Here is a 27,232-nt window from a genome sequence, read left to right as displayed (position 1 = left end):
TAACAGTTTATTATCATGTTCGTCTTCTAGGATTACGAAGGTCACTCTGTGGTGTCTCTCGGTGTGTCAAGAACTCTTTCAGCCAGGCTTGGTGGCACCCTCTTTGTATCCCAGAATTTAGGCAATCGAATTCAGGGCACCACCAAACACGCTCTACATAGTGAGACATGTGTCTCAAAAAGACTGAAAACAACTCCCTCCCCTCTCCTCCCCCCCCAAAATTTCAAAGTACAGAATACTATCCTGTGTATATGAGGCCTGGGTTCCAGCCAGAACAAAAGGTTCTCTAGTATTTATAAAGAAAAGAATTGAGTTGCCAGGAATTCATGCAGTCACTGCTCACACATTCATAAGTGGCTTATTTCTTTATCCTGTCTGATGCAGGCTCCCACTTGACTTTATTACACTTTAAAGCTTCGGTTTCTAAGACTACAAGGAGCACAGATATAAACTGAACATTATGATTCATTTAATAGTAAATAAGCGTCTCTATTTGTTTACCTCTTTAGTTACCACTGAATATGGATAGGATATGAGTTACATCACGTCACAGATCATCAATTTAAAGTGGCAGATGAGCCTTCTCTTATTACAGAGGTGAGGAGGCTGAGAGTTTGCCTCTCTCCATTCCGGGGAATGTGTCGTTTCACTCCATCACAGGGATCAGCTTAGTTGCTTTTCACACACGTTCCTTCTCTTTTACATATTTCCTTCCTTCGAAATTATGTTCACGTGACGTGAGAATAATGTTTCTTTCTTATTACTTGATATATGCATTTTTTCCACTCAATTTACTTTTAAGTGGCATTAGAGACCCTCCCCCCTTAAAGTACAAACACTCTCAATAGGATTATTTTTAATTTGTTTGTTTTTATGTATTTGAGTATTTTGCCTGTATTTTTTTTCCATACACCATGTGTGTACAGCCCTAGGAGGCTGAGACGAGGTATTGTGACTCCAGGGACTGGAATTACAGACGTTTGTGAGCTGTAATATAGGAAGAGATACCAGTGCTCCTAACCACTGAGCCACATCTACAGTCCAACTTGACTTTATTTTTTAACACTCCTGTGTGTGTGTGTGTGTGTGTGTATGCACATGCGTGCACGCATAGGTGATAATGCCTGTGCCATGGCACACATGAGTTGGTTTTCTCCATCTGCTAGTTGGGTCCTGAAAGTAAATTGAGGCAGGCTGGTGCTTTACCTGATGATCTGTCTTTCCAGCCTCCAAGTAACTTTCAAAAACAATATCTTAAGAATTACATAGAATAGGACTGTATATAAGACTCCATTACTCCCGACAAGGTTTCAAGGGTAAATGTACTCACTTTTGCTACCAGTAATTATGCACACTCCCTCTGACTAATCTTACTAAAACCTTGTTGCAAAGAATAGTTTTATGTTTTCAAAAAGGCAAAATAGAGGCTGGGGACATAGTTCAGTTGGTAAAATGCTGAGTTTGGGTCCCATGCATCCAAGTGAAATGTGGATTGAGTACATCTGTAACCCCAGTGCCAGGAGGTGGAGACAGGTGGGCCCTGGAGCCCCCAGCTGCCAGCATAGATAAACTGGTGAGCTCTAGGGTCAGTGAGAGACCCTTTCTCAAAAGCTTAGGTAGGGTCTGGAGAGATGGCCTAGAAGGTAAATTTTTCACTATGTAAGCCTGATGGCCTGAGCTCAATTCCCCAAGCCACATAAGGTAGAAGAGGAGATCTGACTCCACATAAATGTCCCCTCCACTTCTCTCTCTCTCTCTCTCTCACACACACACACACACATTTAAAAATTAAGAAACAAAGGTAGCGATTGCGGAGGATACAGGTGTCACCCTCTGTCTTATGTAAGCATACACAGACATTTACCTGCAACCTGTACACATGGCAAAGTAACAACTCACCGTTTGAGACATTTCTGCCCTATCTGAAATGTAGGGACTTAGGAGTATCATCAAGCCATAAACTTGTTAATCCCTTTTTTATACTAGCCTTTGGTAACTTCTAATAATGGACAACCTTTTTTTTTTTTTTTGGTTTTTTTTTTGGTTTTTCAAGACAGGGTTTCTCTGTATAGCCTTGGCTGTCCTGGAACTCACTCTGTAGACCAGGCTGGCCTCAAACTTGGGAATCTGCCTGCCTCTGCCTCCCGAGTACTGGGATTAAAGGCGTGCGCCACCACACCTGGCATGGACAAACTTTTCTTTCCTCTGAATTACCAAAGCTTTGTAGGCTGTTTTTAGAATGAGATAGTTATTCTGGAATTGAAAACAGCTGTGTTTTCAGTGAAATCAACAGACGATGGAACAATTCCCTAAAATGTCTCTCTAGTCATAGTATATAAATTATGTATGTTTTAGTAATTCTGCTATCCTAGACTGTTAAGGAAACAGAAATGTAAGTTTTCAGTGATGGTTACTGTGTCTTGACACATTAAGTTTAATGTGAATAGTGTGTGAACATAGTTGTTCTTTGTTCTCTAGTTTTTGTTGTTGGGTGTATTGAGATTGGTCCTGACTGGCTTGGCACTCATGGAAATTTTCCTGTCTCTGCCTCCCAAGTTCTGGGACTACAGATGTACAGTACCTTACCCACTGTTCTCTTGTTTTTACATTTACATTTTAAATATGTGATTATTTTAGGAGAATGCTAGAAAGTTTGATGTCTCAGATACTAAATAGTAAAATAGGCAATGGGAGTGTGTGTGTGTGTGTGTGTGTGTGTGTGTGTGTGTGTGAGACGGAGACAGATTTCTAAGACCCTGTTTAAGTGCCAAAAGTTTTATCGGGGAAACATAACCAGTTTGTAATTGAATCAGGGATAGACCAGAACCAGCAGACACAAAGGTATCAGCCTGAAGCAATCAGCTAAGCAAGTGACAGTCATCTCAGTCTCTACTGAAACAGAGTCACATCCAGCATGCCGCCTGACACCATTTCTTTCTCTCTTTCTCCTCTGCTCCTTGCGATGTGGCATTCATCTCTCCTTGTGCCTCGTTCTGAAGAGATAACAGTGTAGCACCAGCTCTGCCACTGACATCCTGTTCTCTGACCGATCTTGGCACCTGCAAAGAGAAACAAGCAGTGACAGGCAGCGGCAGCGTCAGTACTAACCTCCATGGTGGCCTTTACAGGCTGAGAGCAAGCTCACAGTCTTTTCTCACTCCTCACAGTGGAAAATGCAGCCAGTTGAAACGGACAAGACTGGATTGCCTACAAGCCTTTTGAACAGTGGAGAATGCAGGGCATTGGTTTTAGGTGAATTGACTTCACATATTCCTGACCAACTTTGGTATCTCTTTCAACCTTTTTAGAATACTTAATATCATCCAACTCATCAAATCCTTAGTATGAACACAAAAATAAGTTCTGTATGTGACATTTCTTGTCATTTACTTTTGAATGCAAATAATGAGCAGTATAACATTAGATGGCTTACTCTTTTAGATCTATTTATTCACTTCTGTGTTTGTGGCCATAACCTAAAGAAGTCTTAAGTTCTCTCACATAGGCCATTATGTTTTCTATACACGGTGAAGGCAGGAGTAGGAGTAGTTCTCAGGGGAATGCTGGAGGAAGTGCACTGTGCTTGAAAAAGTCACACTGAAGCCCAGGATGAGTGTCAGGAGGTGTTTGGCTTCTGGCTGTGTATGGGCAGGAAAGGCGCTGAGAAGTGTGCAGGAGTTCTTCAGTTGGCTTGTTGTTGTCTTCCTGTTGCTTCCTAGTCACACATGAGTAGGTTGAGAAGGATGGGTGCTGAGAGGGCATGGACGCCCCAGATGTGCTGTCATAGGCACTTCCTCCCCCAGACACTTGGGACAGTCTGGCTCTTATAATCAGAGCCCTAACTTGGCAGTAAATGATAGCCACTTACCAAAATGAGAATTTGGAGGTAAAGTTTTCTTCCTTAGTGTTTAATATTAATTTGCTTGTTTAAGCAGTAGGATTTAAACCTTTTTGTAGGGCTGGGGATGTACTCACCTAGTAGAGTGTTTGCCTGGCGTGTATGAATCTAGGGTTCTAACCCCAGTGTATCCAGGGGTGTGGTGCGTATATATCATCCAAGGAAGATCAGAAGTTCAAGGTAACCCTCAGCTTCACGGTCACATAGCCAAGGTTAGGCTCAAAAAAAAAGTTTTTATTTTTTTATTTTTGTGACTGTTTTAATATTGCAAGTCAGGTTTCGTTCACTTGGAACATGCTGAGTTGTTTAGTCTAGAAATTACTGTTTTAAAAGGAGACCAATTTCTTGGCCACTGGCCATTTTTATTCAAAACTATAAATCTATGCCATTTAAGTGCACACACGTAATGAGTATATTAAAGCTGATCGGTTCCCATTGTCGGGTAGAAAGTTTAGTCTTTTTATACTTATGTGATCCATCAATATCCTGAAAAGAGTTCAAAGAAAGTAGAAACCTGGAAGAAAGGCCTCTCCTGGCCATGTACTACTGTAAAGGGCTGCTAGACAGTGTCAGTTGTCACTAGGTAACGTTTAAGGGATTCTGCCACTATAATACAGCAGGTCAGCAGAATAAATACTAAATGTTATACTTGAAATTTGCTAGTCATTGTAATTCTTACATGTATTTGCAACTGTTTAGACAGGGTTTTGCTTTGTTTACACAAAGTGGAGAAACTTGTAGAGAAACAAACCTGCCTTGTTTTGCATTCATACCCAGTTAAAAGCTTCAGTGTATATATCTGTGCATTTCAAGAGAGAATAAAACACACATGCCACATGTGCCACATCCCCTCACACAAATTTCTCTCTTAGAAGGAAGTGAAGAATGTACAGTGAGGGAAGAGGAGGACATCAGTAACCTAGCAACGAGGTTGGAGGGGAGGGGTCTAAGCTGATTAAACTCACATAGGAAAGAAAGTGTTCCCCTCAGTCAAGGCGGATGTATGGATTGGAAATGAAAATAGAAAGATGATGTGTATAGGTAGAAAAGAAAGTAGACATGGTTTCCAGAGCTCTGTGTCTCCTTTTTCCTTTCCCATCTACACAGCCACACTTGAGTATGACAGTCATGACAAATTCAGACCTACTATGTATTGGTAATAACTGACTGTTGGCTCGTATCTACATAATATGGATAAAGTTAGAGAAAATTGGTAGATTTCTTTCTGTCTGTATCTCTCTCTCTCTCTGTATGTGTGTGTGTGTGTGTGTGTGTGTGAGAGAGAGAGAGAGAGAGAGGGATGAGGGAGAGGAAGAGGGAAAGAGAAGATGGACGGACACAAGAGTTAGAGGGCAAGAAACTGGAGTAGACATGATATAACTCATGAATTGGGATATTATGTTGTCAGAAGAGACTATGAGTAAGGCACATTTTTGTGCTGAAAATATGTTGAGACAAATTGTTCAGTCAGGTGGTGTGGCTATGGGACTTATTCATGAATTTTAAAATATTGGCAATTAGTATTTTGTGGGTCATATAATCAGGCAGTATCAATCTGCAGTTTATATGACTTGATCTTTATGATATATATCAGAATATAAAAGTATGTTTTAGTTGTGGTACATATTGTTAAATTCCCTGTTGCTGCATTGTTGGGCTTGAATAGAGAAGGGATACGTCCATTTATTTTGTGTTTGATCACCTGGCCTACCACTAATAAAATCTGTTCTTACTAATGTTCATCCTACCCTGTAACTGCCTATAGAGACCAATTCATTTCCAGAAATATCCTTGTTCCTTTACGATTCTTTATGATTTACATAAATAAGTAGCTAGTTGTTGAAATCAAAATTATAACTTTATTTATTTTTTTAGATAGGATCATATTATGCAGCTTTTGCTGGCCTGGAGCTTTCTCTGTAGTCCAGGCCAGCTTAGAACTCAGAAATCTTCCTGTTTCTGCCTCTGGAGTGCTGGGACTAAAGGTTATGTACCACCATGACCAGTAAAACTTAGTATGTGGTTAAATTCTACTAATTTAACCTGATTTTTCTGTGAGCTTGTAGATATGGTTCTATTATGATTAGTTGTGAACTCAGACCATTCTCATTTCTGAACTCACTGAAAAGGATTAATGTGATTCTCAAGAATAAGAATTGTGCCTGTAGGACAGACCTTTGGAAATTATCTGATGCAAGGTAACTTAGTTGTTTAGACTCATGCAGCTATATTCCAATGAGGAGACGTTATCGGACAGCATTGCCTCTAGCATTTGCTTAGACGGTGCTTCTCAACCTGTGGGTTACAACTCCAGTCAGATACCCTGCATATCAGATATTAATGTTTCAATTTATAATAGTAGCAGAATTATAGTTTTGAAGTAACAATGAAATAACTTTATGGTTGGGGGTCACCACAACATGAAGAACTGTGTTTTAGGGTCACAGCATTAGGAAAGTTGAGAGCCACTGGCTTAAAAGAATGTGTATACTTGCTTGGGCTGCGATTGTAAAGTACTGGACTGATCACTTGAGCAATAAAAATATGTATGTATGTATGTATGTATGTATGTATGTATTTTAGATATTTTCTTCATTTGCATAAAAATTATTTATTTCCAGAGTCTAGATCAGGTTTTAGCAGAGATTGGTTGTGGTGACGCCTCTCATCGTGGCTTATACATGGTCTGGGGATGTGTGTGTAGTCAGGCAGGAATCTCATCTAATTAGTACACTTATCTTGTCATGAAGCCTCTCCATCATTACTTTCAGCAAACCATGGCTATGTCCCAGAATTAAGGCCTCTGTGTATGAACTTGAGGGGAAACATAAATATTTACTCTTTAACAATATACCTTTTTCTCTGAAATTTGGGGAAAATTAATTAAAGTTGCAACATTTTATCCCCCAGAATATATCCCAGTGTTTTCAGGTTTGAGAATTACTAGGTTACCAAATGGGAGGTGTAAATACAGTTCACACTTCCTGAGGACATTTACTACATCGATTGTATGAACACCTGAAGACTATAAAAAGTATTACTCTGTTCAGCAGTTTAGTTGAATCTCTTAATTCTATAGTTGAGACTAAATTCCTGGGGCTGGAGAGATGGCTCAGTGGTTAAGAACACTGACGTTTCCAGAAGATCTAGGTTCAGTTCCCAGCAACCACATGGTGCTCACAGCCATCTGCTACTCCAGTACCAAGGGTCGGAGGCCTTTTTCTAGCCTCCTCAGGGACCAGGCATGCATATGGTGCACAGATAATCATGGAGACAAAGCATCTGTACACATAAAATGGGATTTGTTGTTGTTGTTTTTCGAGACAGGGTTTCTCTGTGTAGCCCTGGCTGTCCTGGAACTCACTCTGTAGACCAGGCTGGCCTCGAACTCAGAAATCCGCCTGCCTCTGCCCCTGGAGTGCTGGGATTAAAGGCATGCACCACCACACCCGGCTTATGGAATTTAAAAATAAATAAGTAAAAAGACGATAGTTCTGGAAATATACTGTTGAAATTGCATCCCCATGTGGTAATTCCAAGTAAAATGGCAACAGGTATTCCAGTTGGTATTCTGATAGACTTGGTGCATTTTATCAGACCCTTTGAACCTTCACTAGCTTACCAAATGCCAGTCGTGTGAAGAGAAGAGTCAACCTCTTCTGGATTGTGGAGCTAAAATGTGAGCTTTATCATACTTTTTACCTATCTGAAGGGCTAGGTTTTTTTTTTACCTTATTAAGACAACCAGGCTAGCTGTACTCAAAATGTATTTTCCAATGCTTTAAAATTCATTTCCTGTTTGTACAGTGATTCTTTGATGTTGCATGATAGTTCTCTTAGCACTTGGTGTTTGTAGGTCTGAGGTCAATCTGAAATACGTAATAAGAGCCTGTTACATACCTGCCAAAATAACTGACTGAAGCTATAGCAAATCATGAGATATCATGTAAGAAAACCTAACGGCCAGGAGTGTAGCTCAGTGTTAATGCTTGCTGTCATGCAAGAGGCCCTCTGTTCCCTCCAGGACTAACAAGAAATGATAGAAAAATCTTTGAAGAACTCTAGATAGCTCTTTATTTAAATTTATCTTGATATTTTAAATTCGTCATCTAATAATCTCTGTCAAAAGTAGTGGTCTAATTACATTGAAGAATAACAACTGTTCCAGGTGTAGTCAGGTTTTTATCCTGTTAAATCCAGCATCTTAGAGGCATAGGAAAGGATGCTAATTCAGACTGGAGCCTAGTGAGTGTTGATTCACACATACACACACACACACACACACACACACACACACACATACTGATAAAGGTGTAACTTTCAGAATCTCGTAGAGTTTAAACATACTTAGATTCTTTTTTTTTTAAATTTTTTTTAATTGTTTGGCATTTGATGGTGGCAGGGGGTGGGTGGGCTGGTGTAAGTCAGAAAACAACATGAGGATGAAGGCCCTGGATTTAGTTTTTTGATCTTTGGAGATTTAGTTTTGTTCACAAGAATTTATATTTATATTAAGGATGCCCTCTATCTCTGATTATCTGTCTGTCTGTCTGTCCTCCTCCTCCTCCTCCTTCTCCTCCTCCTCCTTCCCTATAAGAATCTCTGACTATGCTCAGATTTGTAATCTTCATTGCCATGGTCTCCCATGTGCTAGAATTATAGGTGTGCACCATGAGTTCCTATTCAACAATACTATCAGTGCTAAGTGAAGGAGCTAATGGAATAGAGGATGTTCAACTATAATATTGAGAAATAGCATCTAGTCTGTATTTTCTGCAGTAGACTAATAATTATAGTACATACATAATAAGCCACCATAATCTGTGTTTATTTACTTAACAAATAAATACTTTTATTCAAAATATTTTAAAAATTGGACATTTCTAGAAAACTCCACCAAATTTGGCATGTTTGTATCCACCTGTAAATAGTTGTTAAATGACTGACAAGGCATATGTATGTGAAGAGGGAAAGAGTATGCTTGCTTGATTATGCTTTGGTATCTTTGGTTTTTTTTTTTTTTTTTTTTTTTAGTGTGTTTCAAGACATGCAAATGCATGTATAACCATGTACTGAATAGTTTTGAAGTACATCTTTAGGACTTGGCTTCATTTGCTCTGCTAACTGGGGATCTGCCATTGCTGTTTATAGGTTTGCTCAAATGTGTCTTTAAGGTGATAGGGCTTATCCAAAGTGTATTTGTATTCTAGACTTCATTAGGCTGTAGCTATTCCCTGTCTCTCCCCACTAACTATATAAAAACAAACCTTCACTCGTTTTGTGCTAGTAAAGTTGTTCCTCTTAAGTTAAAAATTGGGAATCCATTTTGTTGAGATCAGTCAGCTTTCTGTTGCCTTGAAGTCAATCACTCAATGTGGACATTTTCAAAATACATCCCTCAGAGTACAGAACAGTGTGGGCCTTCCTGTACAGTGCTCAGACAGCGATGGGTGCCACAACAGGCCATTGGTCTGCTCTCTTCCTTTAGTGGTACTACTGCTCTTGTCACTGAAAATGGATGCATGGATAAAATATCCTGTTATATCACAAATAAACAGAACTTGTTATAGTTTCCTCTCTTGATCTTCAGGAAGAGGCTGAAATCCAGGCGGAACTGGAGCGTTTGGAGAGGGTCCGGAACCTTCACATCCGAGAGCTGAAGAGAATAAACAATGAGGATAATTCACAGTAAGTCCTAAAGTCACACATGACAGGAGCCCCGGGGAGAACAGAGAGACTTTCCTCCTCAGCCACCTCTGTCACAAGGAAAGCTTACACAGTACCAACTTGGATGTCTGTGCGCTCTGCTAAGCCCTGTACCTCCCTGTCCCGTCTCACCCCCCCACCTGATACACTCCCTCTGGACATCTGAAGCGGCTTTCTCTTTATTTCACACCAAGTGCTCTCCGTGCAGATGGCCTGTCTGAGAGCCATCTCTGCTTCACCTCATTTCCCCTTTCATTATCCTTTTCTTTAATTTCCCATGGTAATTAGTACTACTGGGGTTACAGTTTACTTTTTAGTTATTTATTTTGTCTCTTCCCCCTAACCTGTAAACTTTTTGAGCAAAATCATTATTTTGATCTTATATCAGACATACCAGTAAAATTGTACTAATGTGGTATTTTAAAGCGATTGCTGGCAGAGTGTTCATTTGGGAATTTTTCTACAAAGCCCTTCCATGTATTCCTGTTACACTTGTACAGGTGGGCTGCTCATTCTGATGAGCCCTTTCTGGAACAGAGACACAGTAGCGGGTTTTGTTTCATAGGATTGGGTGAAAACTAAAACAATGAACTTACATAAATGCTTACTGTATAACCAGTACGATGCATGCCACTTAGTCACCAGAGCATGTATTACTTAGTGTATCTCAGGTACAAGCAACATTAACTAATAATGGCAGTATTACTTGAGAGTGATTTTTTATAAGCTTTTTAAAAATTTTTACTTTAAAAATTATGAATAAAAGTCCAAAGATACTAAGATGTAACCATGAACAAAGACCAGTTGATAAATTTTTTTTAAAAAATAAAAATCAGGGCTGGTGAGATGGCTCAGTGGGTAAGAGCACCCGACTGCTCTTCTGAAGGTCCGGAGTTCAAATCCCAGCAACCACATGGTGGCTCACAACCATCCCTAACGAGATCTGACGCCCTCTTCTGGAGTGTCTGAAGACAGCTACAGTGTACTTACATATAATGAATAAATAAATCTTTAAAAAAAATAAAAATAAAAATAAAAATCAGTACTATAAAATCTTGATTACTTATAACTCACTATAAAACTATTTTTGTGATAGAAGTGGTTTATGAGAAATAGCGGTCTCCTATCAAGCATTGGTGGTTATTGGACTACTGAGTTATATACTTTTATAGTTGCAGTTTGTAAGTGCTAAAGCATAACGCAGGTGGTATACTATGTAGAAAGACTGAGAGAATAGAAGTAGCTACTGGCTGGTATTTGACATTAACAGCAGAGAAACTGAAGCAGACATAGCTAGGATAGTCACGAGTGGGCGTTACTGTACTCAGAACTGGATTCTTTTAATGTGCCGCAGTAGTTTTTTCTCTGCTCTTTTAAGGTTCAAAGATCATCCAACGTTAAATGAAAGATATTTATTACTTCATCTGCTTGGGAGAGGCGGCTTTAGTGAGGTCTATAAGGTAAGGTTTTCTGTTCTTTATGCTGATGTGGGGGAGGTGGCTAAGAAGAAATACTTGGTTTTTGTTTTCTGCTTTTAGATGGACTTTTGTCCTCGGTCTCATTACAAAGAAGAGTTTATTGTGGGTTTCATTTTCGTATCTCTTAGGGGCTAAGCTCTGTTACTAACCTGTGCGGTTCTCTCAGCCATTCACTGTCCATTAGACATGCTGACACATGACTGAGTGTCACTGCTCTCAGCTGCTCAGTCCCGCTGCTGTGTTGGTCATTAAGTTGCTTTTCTCTTTGCTCTAGTTTGCCTCTCACTTGCTGTGATAGACACCTTGACCAAAACAAGTTGGAGAGGGAACAGTTATTCATCCTAAGAGGTTACTGTCCTACACTGAGGGAAACCGGGGCAGGAGCTCAGGGCAGATGCTGGAAGCAAGAGCTGTGAGGGAACACTGCCTACTGGCTCGGTTCCTCTGGTGTGTGTGTGTTTTACACAGTCCAGCACCGCATGCTCGGGTGCTGATCACTGGCCAGTCAGTCTCCCAATGCAGAGTCCCTCAGGTAACTTGGGGCTATGTTGAATTGACAGCTAAACTAAGTGGTTTGGTTTGGTTTGGTTTTCTGTTTAAGCTAATCAGGCTCTGGAGACCTTCTTTTAACAAATGTATAAGTTATTAAGTCCTTTTTAAAGGGGCATCTTTGCATATAAGTCACCATGAAACTTAAAACTATTTTCTTTAAAAGCATTTGATATTTAAAACATTTATAGGGGGGACAGGGGGGAAAGTCACAGTAGAGGCATGTACTGGACCTCAGGACCTGTGTTCAGTTTCAAACAACTTTGTTGGAAGGCTCGCATCTGTCTGTAACTAACTCCAGCTCAGGGGATCTGATGTATCTGGCCTCACAGGCATCTGCATTTGTGTACATATAAATGAAATTTTAATATTTATATATTCATAGTTCAGGTCACAGGGAGGTCACCTAAAATAAAATACATGGTTTAAAACACTTATAAATTATGTGATACTTAAAGTAATGGTCGTATTCTTGTTTTTTATGAAGTGGGCTGGTAATTGGAACAGTTTTTTTGAAGGGGAAGACAATTGATAAAATTGAATATAGATCATATACCCGATTAGATTAGGAAATATTGATACACTTAGGTGTGGTGCTATGATTTATTTAGGGCCTTATCTCTTAGAGATAAATTGTGAAGAATTACCAGCTTATTTTTAAACATTACAGTGGGTAAGTTAGGTAGCTGCAGGTAGTGAATGGTAGAGCATTCCCTTAACCTGCACAACGCCCTGGGTTTAGATGCACACACTATTTTACCTTAAAGGGATGGTGGCACGGTCGAAGGAATAGATTAAATTTTTTAACTGGATGGTGGGTGCAATAACATTCATTATGCTATTTCTCAAGTATAGAGTATAATAATTTCATAATAAAAGAATTTTTTTTCCATAATTGAAAAATTATTAAGAACTTATTATTTGAGACTGGAGAGAGCTCAGTAGTTGAGTGGTGGTTGTTCTTTCAGAGAAAGATGTTGACTTCCCAACACCCTTCATGGGCAGCTCACAACCATCTGTAACTTCAGTTTCAGAGGGCCCAATTCCCTCTTCTGGCCTCTGCAGGCACTACATGCACAAGTGCACAGATAACAGAGGCAAAACACTCATACACATAAAATAAAAATAACTTTAAAGTTAAAAGAACATATTAATTTTCAAAAAGTAAAAAGTATGGAGTTGTTAAGAAAAGGTAGATAAAAATACTTTGTTTTCTCTGACATACAGAAAAGCATCCTGGCTGTATGTGTTGCTGGTTTAGCCTACAGGATTGCACATGTAAAGGAGTGGGTCCATATTTAAAAGAATGCTAGCTAGATGTGATTGTTGTCCGCCTTGAATTGTAGGCATTCGACTTGTATGAGCAAAGATACGCTGCTGTGAAGATCCACCAGCTTAATAAGAGCTGGAGAGACGAGAAGAAAGAAAACTACCACAAACACGCTTGCCGAGAGTATCGAATACACAAGGAACTGGACCACCCCAGAATAGTTAAACTCTATGATTACTTCTCCTTGGATACAGATACGTAAGTAAAGAAATGTGAGCCTTAGAGTACTGGTTTTGTTTCTGACCCTGCGATGGTGGTGCAGATGTTCTCATCTCTGTCAGCACTGGGTCTCTGTTAGTTACTGGGCAGTGATCCTCACCTCTCCAGTGCACTTGTCTTATTGCGGGGTTTCTGCTGATTGTTCCTTCCTGTTGCAGGTTTTGTACAGTGCTAGAGTACTGTGAAGGCAATGACTTGGACTTCTACCTGAAGCAGCACAAGTTGATGTCTGAGAAAGAAGCTCGGTCTATTGTGATGCAGATTGTGAATGCCTTACGCTATCTCAATGAAATCAAACCTCCTATTATACATTATGACCTTAAGCCAGGTATTTCAGAATATGTATCTTACAGGGTTGGGTTTTTTGGGGGGTGGGGGGTGGGTAGTGTGTGGGACATAGGGGTTATTGCATTTTTGCTTGTATTTTATAGCAAGGTTTTACTATGTAGCCTAGGCAGATGAACTCAGAGAGAGCCACCTTCCTCTGCTTTCTGAGTATTGAAGTTAAGGGCATATATCACCATAATCAGTCCCCAAACATTACTTTTTGTTATAAAAATTATCCTTTCATTCATATATATGGTGTGTGTGCGCGCGCGCGCGTGTGTGTGTGTGTGTGTGTGTGTGTGTGTGCGCGCGTGCATAGTACTAAAAATATTGTACTTTGTTTTTTTAGGAAATATCCTTCTGGTAGATGGAACAGCATGTGGAGAAATCAAAATCACTGATTTTGGTCTGTCCAAGATTATGGATGACGATAGTTACGGTGTTGATGGGATGGATCTGACTTCCCAGGGGGCAGGCACTTACTGGTAAATGTATTAGTAAATGGCTTAGGTTGTCCCCCGTGTTTTATGAATGTTTAGTTTTATTTTCAAATATTCTTTGAGATTGTTGTGTTGAAGGCACTGATCCTATGCCTTGAAATTGAAGGGGGAGTCTGTGGCTAGTAATTGCCTATATTCTTAACTGCATATGACTTTAATATGCAGGAACTCCTAGTGTGAATCAAAATTCATGAGTTTTCTTCTCAGGTGTTGAGTGGTGTTTGTGATCTGAATAAGTACTTTTGCTGATGTAATATCATGACTGTTTCAAGTAAGAACACCTGTGAAACTCAGGCCTTCTCTGTAGAGGTTTTGTGATGTGGTATATACATATACATATATATGTGTGTGTGTGTGTGTGTGTGTGTGTGTGTGCTGTGTATATATGTGTGTGTGTGTGTGTGTGTATATATATATATATATATACACATACATATATATATATACACACATATACATATATACACACGCATACATACATATACATATATATGATACAGAGTTTGTTAATTGTAGATAAAGTCAGCATATTTGTAGTCTTTAGATCTGACTCAAAAATTTCTTTATGTAGCTATAAATCTCTATATAACTAACTCTTAAATGTAAGTTATTCTGAATGCACTTCAGTGTCTTAGGGTTACTATTACTGTGATGAAACATTACAGTCAAAAAAAAGGAGCAAAGGGTTTCTTTGACCTACACTTTCACAGCACTGTTGAACACGGAAAGAAGTCAGGGTAGGATCCCAAACTCTTCGTGACTGGAATTTTCATCAAATGATGATGAAACTCAGCGGGGGCTCATTTACAAACCATGACAGTACGAATTTCCGAACTTACTCAAGTTTGCCAGAGTGGAGAACATAGACAATCATTTCCAAAACTACCTAGTTCTCAAAATAAGTGACATTAGCTAGAAGGGAGATTTTGCAGAAAAGAGAGCTCCATACAATTTCATTGAACAGGATTGCAAATCCAACCCTGACTGTTGAGGGCCCCAGGGCAGCCCCCATAGAGTGTGCTTGGGCCCACACTGACCATTCCCCTGAGTTGTGTTGACTTTTCCTGAAGAGGCATTAGTCAGATATGTGGATTATTTGTAAGCCACATGAAAGTTGTATCATCTGCCTGTGGTGCCACCTAAATAGCTACTGCTTTCACAGTGAAGAGAATTGTCTCTAATAGTCTCAGTCAGAAGTCTTATGGACTTTTTATAACAAGGCTGTTCTTGACAACAAAAATCCTCAAGGTCTGTAGTAAATGAGAAGCTCTCCTCTGTAGAGCACTCATTGTTGGTTCCTGTCATCATGTCTTCACTGGTGTTGAGAGCAGCAGGAGGAAATGTCCCTCTTACAGCTGCACCTGAATCAGGAAGTCTTGCTTTAGGGGCTGTGCAGGACAACAGTCATGATGTTCTTATGTAGAGACATAGGACTTATTTCCAGGCCAGATGTGGTGGTACACATTGTTAATCCCAGCTGTCGGAGGTAGAAGCAGAAGATCTCTGTAGTTGATGGTCAGCCTAGTCTACAGAGTGAGTTCTTGGCCAGCCAAGGCTGCATTGTGAAACCTGTCTCAAAAACAACAGAATATATTTCCTATAGAAACTGGTCCAAAAACATTCGTTCAGTGTTTTGGCAATAAATTGTTAAACTGCACTGAGCTACCCGTGGGTGCATGTGCGGTTCTGCACCCACCCAAGAGCTCTCTGGACTTGTGAATGAAAACACCATACACGCGCAACCTTTATATATAACAAGCCTTAACTTGCTCGGTGGCTGGGCATTCCCAGTCCTCTCTGTGGCTAGCACACACTCCCCTCTGATATTCCTGAGTTAACACTTTCTAAATCTGTGTTTTATCTTTGCTGCTGCTTCCTTCTGGGCAGCCTCCCGTGGCTGCTTTCCCTTTGCATCTATACTCCAGCCGTCTCACCCTCCAGCTCCTTCACAGTGCAGTCTGTCCTATGCCCCTCTCATGGCAGGGACTTCTCGCCTACCAGGGTGCAGAGCAACGAGTGCAGCCGCCAGGAGCTCAGTGCAGTTTAACAGTTTATCACTCCACGGTGTCAGGAGTTACTAGCTGTGTGTCTGGGGACTAGGATGATTCTTTCAGAATACCTATCTATAAACTTGTCATCTACAGAAACTTCAAATTGATTGTCAATATCATTTAGGAAAAGTCAGTTTCATTTCTTCCTCTCTTACTAATGTCTAGTGCAATCAGATTTGTCACCTACAGACTTGCCCCTGCAGTTGCTTGCTTGCTTATGTACCCCTTTGTGTGGAAAGACGCTCAAGAGCCATGCTCCTTTCAGTCACATGGAGACATCTTTCAGGATAGTGTAGAACCCACAGTTAATAACATTACCTATGATTATTATGGTTAATTTGTCAAAGTTTTGAGTTGTGAGATGTTTGCATCTCTGATGGATTGTTTTTACTTACAACTTAAACTTATTTTTACCTTTGACATATCAAAATATGAATTTATGAATAGCAGTTTTAGATTTCAAAAGTTAGTGTTTGAATGTTTGGTATATTTCGCACACTGACCGCTAGTGCTTGAAACTGCACAGTAAACCAAAGCTCCTTGCACTTGTCACAGTCCAGTGCTAGGAGCTCGGGTGCTTTTGTAGATGCACCATATCCCCTTCCCTGACATGGGGAAGGAAGCCATGTTTTGCGTGGTAGGCAACAGAGAAAGCTCATGCTCAGAGGTAAGTGAGTGACTTGACTAACCAGTTTGGGGCAAGAGAGGATTAAAGGTGATTGCAGATTTTGGCATTTATATTGTGGATTAGAATAGGTTATATTATAGTGAGAGATACGAGGTCCTATCTCAGTGGAATAACTAACAGCTTTCTTTCGGGGCTTAACAGAGAGACTCTGTGATCTGGTGTGTAGTTTAGTAGAACTGCCTACAATTTAAACAGTGGTTGAGGTGAGTAGGAGAGTGCTTCTTCTATTATTAGAAGCTTAGAGTATACTGTCACGATCTCCAATGAGATAATGTTTTCTTTACTATAAATATGTTTTCTTACAAAGTTGTATTTTGGTTTAAATGAATTAAAACATTGACTCATGAAAATAAAATAAGCATTCTATGATTTCAAAGGTTTTAAACTAAGCATTGTGTCCTTTCTTTTCCCTCCCATTACTTACAGGTATTTACCTCCTGAGTGCTTTGTAGTTGGAAAAGAGCCACCGAAGATCTCCAACAAGGTTGACGTGTGGTCAGTTGGGGTCATCTTCTTCCAGTGCCTCTATGGTAGAAAAGTAAGTTCTATACCAGCTTCAGTTGTGTAGAGATAAGTTAAGGTGATTGTCATTTTTAAAAAGGTACCAATTTTCATTAACTTAGAATCAGTTTAGGTCCTCCCAAGGAAAGGCACATTTCTTGGTAATTTCCTTGGGTCAGAGTTACTCAACAGTTGACGTGGTTCTCGCTCCTTCTTACCCTTTCTTTCCCAAACACTTTCTGTTGGCAGCTCTGGCATTAAGCACTTTTCAGTGTCCGTCTCTCCTTACTTCTCCCGGCTCCTCCTCTCCCCTGCAGACATCTGGCCTGGGCACCATTTGCTCCTGAAACTCCTTAGAGAATACCATCAAACTTACTTTTTCCCAAACCTGTTACTATTAGAATCAGAAATGCAAGTTGTCGTGGATAATGAATGTCTAGTTTGCCTCCTGCTCAATCTCCGTCACTGTGAGAAGAGAGGTAGAAAAACCTGTCTAGATGTGCAGCAGCTCTGAGTTGCTGAGAAGAACATCATGACCAAAGGCAGCTTGGGCAGGGAAGAATTTCCAGTCCACCATCGAAAGAAGCCAAGGCAGGAACCAAAGCAAGAGACCACAGAGGAACACTTCTTACTGATTTGTTTAGCTTGCCCAGCTTGCTGTTTTGTTTGCCCAAGGACCACCTAGCCGACCACCTAGCCAGGAGTAGCCCTCTCATGCCAGTAGTCAGAAATGCTCCCATAGATCTACACACAGGCCAGGCCTCGGCTCCAGTTCTCAGTTCGCTCTACCTTGCATTGAGTTGTGAGAAACTGATTCCAAACCCAGGTCTCCTGCTCCAAATCTGGATCCATTTCCTCCTGATAGCTTGAATGACAGCCTCAGTGCTGCTCGGTCAGACAAGGTTTATCTTCCGAAGACTGACTGAATAGGTTTTTCCAGCCCACTCTTAACTAGCATCTTTGTTTCTATGAGACCGCATCCAGCTTTCAAGTAGCTGAGGACAGGATGTTAAAATACAAATCATTTTTGTGGTGGGCTTAGTGGTGATTCTTTGTTTTAAATATTTTATTTTAATATTTTATTATTCTTTTTTAAAAGCCATTTGGTCACAATCAATCTCAACAAGACATTCTACAGGAAAACACAATACTGAAAGCCACAGAAGTCCAGTTCCCTGTAAAACCTGTTGTAAGCAGTGAAGCCAAGGTACTCATCTCCTAATGTTCTGTGGCGTGTCCAGCAGGGCTGCCGTTCCGCCGTGCTCTGGGGCGGGCTGCTCGGCCTGGACTGCTTGGCTGGTCTCCATCGTTAAGCACTCAGTTAAGCACTCAGTTAAGCACTCAGTGCTTCCTTAGCCTCTAAGCACAGCCACTTGATTTTGAAAATTAGGAAGAAACCACAACATCTGGGCCTTTATTACTTTTAGATCTTACTCAGTCTTCCTGTTGTAATGCGGAGATATTTAAGTCAAAAAAAAAAGGGGCTGTAGAGATGGTGCAGTGGTTGGGGCACTGGCTGCTCTATCAGAGTCAATTCCCAGCATCCACACACTTTACCACATCCTGTAACTCCATTGCCAGGGGATCTGACACCCTTGTCTCCATGAGGACACACACATTTCACTGACATCCATGAAGGCAAAACACTCATACAGATAGAATTAACAGTAATTTAAAAAAAGGAAAAAAAAAAGCCGGGCGTTGGTGGCGCACACCTTTAATCCCAGCACTCGGGAGACAGAGGCAGGTGGAGTCTGAGTTCCAGGACAGCCAGGGCTACACAGAGAAACTCTGTCTCGGAAAAGAAAATAAAAAATAAAAAATAAGGAAGAGAAGGTGTAATAATAGCTCTCATTTCTATAGTGCTTTTTATATATACACTGTGTGTTATTCTTAACTTTTGTAAAGCGAGAAAACAACCACAGCATAGAAAAAACACCTTGCTTAGAGTCTTGTGCCAAACACAGCAGTCTCCTGCTGACAGCACACCTTGTTCTCTGTGCTGGGGTGCACTGGGTCAGAGGTTAGTCCATAAGAGTCCTTTCTGGAAACCTGTTTCTAATCTGCATGTGTAATGTTCTTGGTAAAGTAGAGAGACCTAGAGCCCCCGCAGAGCAAGCCTTTCCTGACCTTGACTGTGCTGTGCTTCCGGTGCCCATGCCTTCATGTGTGCAATTCCCTGTTAGGATCCTACTGAAAATAACATCAGATCCCTAAGACAAAACCACAGAATTGCTGTTTTCTTATGTAAGTACTCTAGGCCATAAGAAAAATTGACCTTTAATCCCAATATTTTAAGAGGCAGGGGCAGATAGATCTCTGTGAATTTGAGACCAGCGTGATCTACATTGCAGGTTACAGTCCATCCTACATATTGAGATTCTGTCTCTAATAATAATAATAACAGCAGCAGCAACAACTACAGGTGATTGCAGTCAGAGCTTCCTTCATAGTTAATGCTGGCTTTGTGAACTCTTTTTGGAAATTATCCATGAATCTTCATTGGATTGGTTTTGTATTGTGTTTTTTAGTTTTTTTTTTTTGTTTTTGTTTCTTTTATTTTGGTTTTTTCAAGGCAAGGTTTCTTTGTGTAGAACAGACTGGCTTCAAACTCAGAGAACTGACTACCAACATCTCCCGAGTGCGGGAGTGCCGTGTGTCACTGTGACTGCTTTAGTTTTGTTTTTTGAGCTCAGGTCTCACTCTAGTTCAAGCCAGCCTTAAATATTTAATATAGGCTGTCTCTCTCACAATAACCCTCCATTCCAGGCTCCACAGGGCTAGTATTTTAGGTGTGAGGCACAGTTCTTAGAGGCTATAATAATTTAGCAATAAATTGACAATATGTATATTATGTATTTATATATTTCTTTAACATAATGGTATTTGACTTAGGGTTGGGTTTTTGGGGTTTTGTTGTTTGTTGGTTTTTGAAACAAGATCTTATTATATAGCCCTGGCTGGCCTAGAATTCACTGTGTAGACTGGTTTTAAAAGAAAACCAAAAATAAAAATAAAATTTAAAGATGCAGAGTTGACCTAGGAAACAGAAACCCTAATGGGACTTCTGTGTCAATGTGCTCTTCATTAAAGACAGTCACACTGACTAGAGGAAGAGATTGAGGCTAAGAATGGCTTCCTACAGTTTGACAAAACAAAACTGAAAACAAAATGTGATTAGAGTCAGAAAAAAATACAAACAAAAGCTATCTTAAGAATGTTGTTGGGGCTGGGAAGATGGCTCAGTGGTTAAGCACCCTGGCTGTTGTTCAGAGAGCCTGGGTCCAGTTCCCAGCACCCACATGACAGCTGACAACTGACACCCTCACACAGAGACTTGCAGGGAAAATACCAATGCACATGAAGTAAACATAAAGTGAAAATAAAGAATTTTGTAAGTAGAAATAAAACTTTGCAGCAATACATCCAAGGAAAGCAATACTGATTGAGCCTATGATGTGCCCGGGGGGTGCCACTGGAGGGTTGCAATTGGAGGAAAAATGTCATTGTTACCCCAAAAGTTGTTAAGGTTTGAACTTCTGTAAAAGCTGACCTGTCTGTAGTCTCTAACTGTCCTTGCTGCTGTGGGAGTTGGTGGGTTGGTGGTATTAGAAGGTAGGAGATGATTGTGTTGCTATCTCTCTCTTTCAAAGGCCTTCATAAGACGCTGTTTGGCTTACCGAAAAGAAGATCGATTTGATGTGCACCAGCTGGCAAATGACCCATACCTTCTGCCACACATGAGAAGATCAAATTCTTCAGGAAACTTACATATGTCTGGGCTGACAGCAACTCCCACACCTCCTTCTTCAAGCATAATTACTTACTGACTCCTCTAAGATTGGCATGACCTCTTCTCTTTGATTGGCTTCCAGATGCACACTTGAATTTGACTGCATTGGACTGTTTGTGGTATTTTTACATGGACATGGTTAAGAAGTGTTTGTGAACTAAGCTCTCCAAGGAGTCCTTGTGTGAGAGTGGATCATGGACAGTGACTAAGTACACACTCACTCCTCACTGCCCTGGAGCAGCACGAAACAGGAATACCATGTTACAGTAGAACAAGGGGACTCTGTAAATAACGTTTATAATACTTAAATATATTTGATTGTTACCAGAGAGTTGTAATATGAAGGGTAGTTTTTCATTATTTAAGAACACATGGAAAAATGAGGAGACATTTGTAACCCGGGAGCTACAGTGCCTGGTACAGCGTCAGCACTCGGCAGCTGATCTACAGAAACCAAAGCAAGAACTGAGTGACAGCAGCCGCTGTGTTTATAACAGAATGTGAGAGTTAGGGTCTTTGGACAGTTGGAGACTTTGTCATTTGCCTATTCTGACTTTTACCAAGTTGTACCTCGAGATCACGTGTCAGTGGTCCGCCGCCCTACCCCCGACCCCTTAACCGGTTATGTTAAAGGCAAGCTGTCGTTTCTGGACACTTTACACCTTTAACACAAAGAGCTGCCTATTTCAAATCAGTTGAAGTTACTAAATGATAGTATTTCCAGGGCTTTCAGTGGGTTAGATTAACAGGCGTTTTTCTTTTGTTTTCAGGCCTGGTTCATTAAAACAGAAGACAGTGTGTAACCAAAAGCAGGCCAGTTGTATGCAGGATAATGATGAATTCCCTTCTGGCTCTATTGTAAACTACTGTACAGATGTCGGATTACAATTACTGAGTTTCAGCAGCTTATTCTTGTACAAATGTTTAAAAATACGGCTTTTCTAATTGGATATTGTATTTTTTTTAAGTCTTCTTGAAGGCGCTTTAATTGCTGCTAAATGATATTGCTTTTTTGCTATAAAAAATTGAATGACCTTGAAGGCACAAGTTGACTGTACATCATAGAGAGATATTAAAAGCAGGCACTCGTTAACAATCAAGGCATGTGCAGTGATCCATGCTGGGCATATTGAGTTCTTCAAATCAGTTTTTTAGGTTCTGGAGCTGTGGAACACATAGAAACTAGATTTATAAATTGTTCATGGTTATTCTACATTTCTAGAAAGTTCTTAGCATCAAGGTGGGATGATAGTCCCATAGAATGTTTCTCGTGGTTTGTACAGATTTGTTAAAATGTGAACATTTTCTAACTACCTTGTGTGGTAGAAACCAATATTTTTTTGGGGATGCTGTATTTCATTCTTGAAAGGATTTTTTTTTCTTTATTGTCAAATTCATAATGCCGAGACTTACATGTAAGTTGTCCATGGTGCAGACAACAGGCTATCCCTGCCAGCCGCCCCTAACATGTACAGTTACACTGTGGCTCTTACCTGGTGTTGCAAGCCATTTCGTTTGTTTGTTTTCATTGTACATAGACACACTGTCTGTTTAAGATGCTGCTGGAATTATAGAGAATGTAGCCAAACAGTAATAAACAATGACAGTAAAAATGTAAAGACTGTGAAAATTACACTCAAAGAACCCTTAAGATTGAGGGTAATAACATAGCTGCTTTACTTAAAAGGCAGGTAAATTCCTTATGCATACTCAGGACAAGCAGGAAGTGTTTCAGGTTGTTAAAGTTAAAAACAAAGTTTAGAAAAAATATTAATAAGAGTATCGGAGATAACGTACCCATGTCTTCTAAGTTTTTCCAAATGTAGATTTAAATAGCCTACTAATACTTGGGCTCAGTGAACCAGTATAACCTTTGTGAGGAACTGGTGCTAGCTGCTAAATAATGTCCATGTTACTCTGGCAGTTTCTACCCATTTGTCTTGAGGTGCTAGCTGTTTTCTTGTCTTCTGGAGTCATCACTGCAGATAAAGTGCACAGTTCTCATCCCTGGGTTGGAGTTTATTGGGAGTAGTTTACTGGGAGAGTTTTGAACTTAGCTCATGGGCTAAGTCCTCAGCATACTGCCCACCAAAAAACAGTAAGTGTGTGCACTTTAATAAACACATGGATGTTGAAAGGAGCAGAGGCTGCCAGGACGACATCACGTTGAGGGTGGGAGATGTGGTTGGTTTTCCGGATGGCCACCATCTTTTCCTACAAAAGAACTTGAGTTTAAATGTGAACACATCAGGTCCTTTTCTAGTATCACTGTAAATTTCCATGTTTTTAAAATAATTTTTCTTCTGAATACACTGAATTTCAGTGTTTTAAAATATTTAGCCTAATTCCAAAACTGCTTTGACAGCTAGTTTCTAAATTGAATTTTTGGATTTTGGCTCATTCTGTAGTGGTTTTTGAGTGTGTATAGCTTGTCCATTTGTATCTGAATTGGCTTTCCCACCCAAAATGCATCTCCACTTATCTTACCTCCTCCCCCCACCCCCATTAATTACTTTATCTAGAGTCTGGTTATGTAGTCCAAGCTGGCCTCAAAGTTGATAGCAATCCTCCTGCCTCAGCCTCCAGAATGCTGGAATTATGTGTGGGCTACTTCACTCAGTGTAGTGGTTTGAATAGGTTTGGTCCCCATAGATTAGTGTGTTTAAGTGGTTGGCCCATAGGAAATGGCACTACTAAGAGGTATGACCTTGTTAGAGTAGATGTGGCCTTGTTGAAGGAAGTGTGTCACTCTGGAGGTGGGCTTAGAGGTCATATATATGCCTAATCTCCTCCCAGTGTGGAACAGTCTCCATTTGGGTGCCTTCGGATCAAGATGTGGAACACTCTCATCTGTTTCTCCAGTACCATGTCTACCTGCATGCTGCCATGATAACGGACTAACCTTCTGAAACTGTAAGCCAGCCTCAGCCAGATGTTTTTCTTTATGAGTCACCTTGTTCATGGTTCTCTTCACAGCAGTATAACCCTAAGAACACAAGAGCAAAGATAGCAGAGCTGTCGAGGGGGTTGGGGTTCGGAAGCCCCCTGAGTGTGTACAGTGCATGCCCACAGGGACTGCTTGTCAGTAGGCAGACCAACTTTACTCAGAGTGACTGAAGGTTTATAAAGTTTGGGGGACTGAGGGTAGGGACATCCAAGATGAGCAAAGGCCATTATTGGCTGAGGACTTTAAGGGACCTAGAATGCCTCATTAGCATGGGGAATCCTCTTGGTAGTCTTGGATGCAGGTTGAATGACTAGGTTTATCAGGAGAAAGGAAATCGATCCTGCAAACTAACCAAGGCTAAATGACATTCCTCGGTAGAGGCAAGTGTGGGGCTTAGAATACCCCAGACAAGGCCAGAGAGAAAACCTCTGCCTAGGAGCGGAGTCGCACATATGTGCCCAGCCCAGAGGCAATCTGGTCGCAGAAGACTCATTTAGAGCTTTCCCACACTAAGACACCCTGTAAAAAATTTTCAATAAGTAAGATTTGAGTGTATAAACCGAATTCAAGATTTATTTTTATAAAACCAAAGTCTCCAGTGACGAGCAGGGTGTGTGGCCCTGGCCTGAGCCCTCTTGGGCCTTGAGCTTGGATGTGAATCACCTGCGCAGGCCCACGCCTCCAGGCACAGAAACCTCACCACAGTTTTGGAAGCAGGATGGTAACAGCTGTTGTCTAGGTTCTCTGTCCCTAGGAAAGGATTCTGGAGGGGATACCCAGAGCTGGGCTAGAAGGACCCTGCTGTGGCCAGTGATGGCTATGCGCAGAGCTCTGCTGTGCTTTTCCGTTATCTTTCTGTGTCTCAGTCGTTTGAAGTAAGATGGGTGGATGGACGGACTGCTCTTCAATAGAGGAAGCTGACGTAACAGCCACATGCTCACTGATGCATCAGAAGAGGAGAGACGGGCCAGGCGGTGGTGGCGCACACCTTTAATCCCAGCACTCGGGAGGCAGATTTCTGAGTTCAAGGCCAGCCTGGTCTACAAAATGAATTCCAGGACAGCCAGGGCTACACACACACAGAGAGAGAGAGAGAGGAGAGAGAGAGAGAGAGAGAGAGAGAGAGAGAGAGAGAGAGAGAGAGGGAGGGAGGGAGGGAGGGAGGGAGGGAGGGAGGGAGGGAGGGAGGGAGGGAGGGAGGGAGAGAGAGAGAGAGAGAGAGAGAGAGAGAGAGAGAGAGAGAGAGAGAGAAGGAGCTGGGCATCATAACACATACCTGCAACCTCGGAATCAGGGATGTGTGGAGGAGAGAGAGAGCATTATAGCCTGGCTGGGCCTATAAAAAGGTAGACAGACAGACAGACCAATCTATCTATCTATCTTTGGAAGCCTGAAATGTCACTTTTCAGTGGTGACAAAAATCAAAGAGCAAGTGTGACTTTTTATATCATCATAAAAGAGCAAACCTAAAGAAAAGTGTTGGAACGCTGTCAGCACTCACTGTTGGTGCTGAGTCACTGGAGCGCACCCTTGTGACTAAGCTCATTTCAGGTAAGATGAAGGTGAGTGCAAACCAGTGCTGTCCTTGCTGTGTTCCCATGCCTTCTGCAGGCGGGCCACCCACCAGTAGGACCTGTGTGCCCTCCCCAGAGAGGCTTCCGGGGTGTTGATGCCTCCCCATGGAGGAGCCAGAAAGTAGCTCTGGGCTTCTCCCTGCCCACTGTTCTCTTCCTAAGGAGAGCCTTGGAACTGACTCAGTAGCTCACTCAAAAAAAGTTCTGGAAGTTTGGAAAAGCTTCAGTGCGTCTCTCCACGTCTAAGGACTGAAAAGCATGCGCACCCCTGCCCCCTCAGGCGTGCTTCCCGCCCCCTCACGCACACTTCCCGCCCCCTCACGCATGCCACCATGGGAGCACTCAGCACAGCCTGCCTTCCACACAGAATCCATTTCAGATTTTCATGTAAGCTTCAAGGCTCCTTGACTGTTGGGAAAGCCTTAGGCCAAACCATGACCCCACCATCTCATCTGAGTTAATTGCCTGCTGTATATGTGTTAATTCATCCACTTAGCAGGCGATACCAAGGTCTTCTGTAAGACAGGGTAGTCATCAAACTTAGACACTAAAGTTGCTGAAAAATGAATGTGGTGTTTAGCTGTGGTTTTAGGTGTTTCAATTTTTTAATTATCTTGTCTACTAATGACCAAATTCATACGTTCTTTTTAAAGATTCAGGAAAAGGATAATGTGGGGACGGGGTGGAGGAGGCTGGCGTCTCTGGCTTGGAAGTCAGCTGTGGCTTTGTCTTCCATATTAGTTTATTAGTGTGAGCATAGTCACTAACTTCTATGGGAGGCTTCCACATCTGTAAACTTTACTAACTGCCCCTGCCTAGCAGGAACCTAGCACAGGAACCCACACCTGAGTGAGGGTTAGAGACACCCCCCTCCAGGCCCCCCCAGCCAGCCATTGGGCGGCCCTAAGAAGAGATGGACGACTGGGCAGCAGCCAGCCCCTGGTTTTGATGTGCTTTTGAACCCATATCTGGGCATGACAGTCAGTATGAGGCCTGCCTGTGGCTCTCAAGAGTCCCTCAACTGCCTTAGCACATGGGGGTGGGGCACAGTTGGGTAGGTTGGATTCTGTCTCCCAGGTAAATGCTGCTCCCCACTTTGTGCTCTGTGGATCTGCAGCCACGGTGGACACTAACACTGGTGGCTGGCTTGTTAACATTTTTTTTCCCATGACAATTTTAACTCTCCAGTAGGAATGGGTTTTCCTTCAGTTTGTAAAGCTTTTTCAGAAGAATAGGTTATCTAGCAGACACAGTTTCAGCTCCGAAACATAGTTTCAAGTCTAAAAGAAACCTCTTTGAAGAGACCCTGCCCCCTCAGCATTATCAGAACACATTCATCAAGATTCGGAGTTCCCCAGGAGTGGCCATATTAGTTACGGAATCTAAAAAGCATGGGCAGGATTATCTTATGTGTGCATTAATCAATAGCGTGTTTACCTTACTTATCTTTGCTTCCCTCCAGCAATGCACATGGTTTTTGTTTTTTGGTGGGGTTTTGTCTTTTAGGAGAAAGAGCTATGTTAAAGTGTAATTTTATTTTGTTGGGTTTCTTTCCTTTTTAATTCTAAAAGAAGGTCTTGACCTTTAGTATTAAATGGGCTGATTTGTAAGGATGCTTTAGAGAAAATAATTGACTTTCTAGTGGCGCTAATGTTAAATGACCACAAAATG

General features: G+C 41.3%; 1 protein-coding gene and 1 long non-coding RNA gene across 14 annotated transcripts in view; one reads left to right on the top strand and one right to left on the bottom strand.

The window, feature by feature from the left end:
• The window catches only part of Tlk1 (tousled-like kinase 1), a 113,410-nt gene extending 90,751 nt beyond the window's left edge, over nucleotides 1-22,659 (top strand). For 6 of the 10 annotated variants that reach the window (XM_006499191.2, NM_172664.3, XM_006499188.4 and 3 more), the window contains 8 exons: nucleotides 9,489-9,586; nucleotides 10,983-11,064; nucleotides 12,978-13,159; nucleotides 13,339-13,508; nucleotides 13,857-13,992; nucleotides 17,173-17,284; nucleotides 18,347-18,454; nucleotides 20,901-22,659. In XM_006499191.2, the coding sequence (XP_006499254.1) occupies nucleotides 9,489-9,586; nucleotides 10,983-11,064; nucleotides 12,978-13,159; nucleotides 13,339-13,508; nucleotides 13,857-13,992; nucleotides 17,173-17,284; nucleotides 18,347-18,454; nucleotides 20,901-21,077 (1,065 nt within the window). In that variant the 3' untranslated portion in view covers nucleotides 21,078-22,659. Of the gene's footprint in view, nucleotides 1-2,999; nucleotides 3,253-9,488; nucleotides 9,587-10,982; nucleotides 11,065-12,977; nucleotides 13,160-13,338; nucleotides 13,509-13,856; nucleotides 13,993-17,172; nucleotides 17,285-18,346; nucleotides 18,455-20,900 lie in introns of all 10 variants that reach the window. The other 4 variants (XR_003952263.1, NR_156420.1, NM_001362963.1 and 1 more) reach the window with 3 other exon arrangements.
• Gm38528 overlaps nucleotides 22,426-27,232 on the bottom strand; it is an 8,289-nt gene continuing 3,482 nt past the window's right edge. For 3 of the 4 annotated variants that reach the window (XR_374626.4, XR_866402.3, XR_866404.3), the window contains exons 2-3: nucleotides 23,943-24,026; nucleotides 22,426-23,254 (exon numbers count right to left, since the gene is read on the bottom strand). This is a non-coding gene — a long non-coding RNA (predicted gene, 38528). Of the gene's footprint in view, nucleotides 23,255-23,942; nucleotides 24,027-25,263; nucleotides 25,324-27,232 lie in introns of all 4 variants that reach the window. The other variant, XR_866403.3, reaches the window with a different exon arrangement.

Source organism: Mus musculus, chromosome 2 (assembly GCF_000001635.26).
Source record: "Mus musculus strain C57BL/6J chromosome 2, GRCm38.p6 C57BL/6J".
Taxonomy (NCBI): Eukaryota; Metazoa; Chordata; class Mammalia; order Rodentia; family Muridae; genus Mus; species Mus musculus.
The sequence above is the reverse complement of the archived record's forward strand: the minus strand, read 5'-3'. Positions and strand labels throughout refer to the sequence as shown.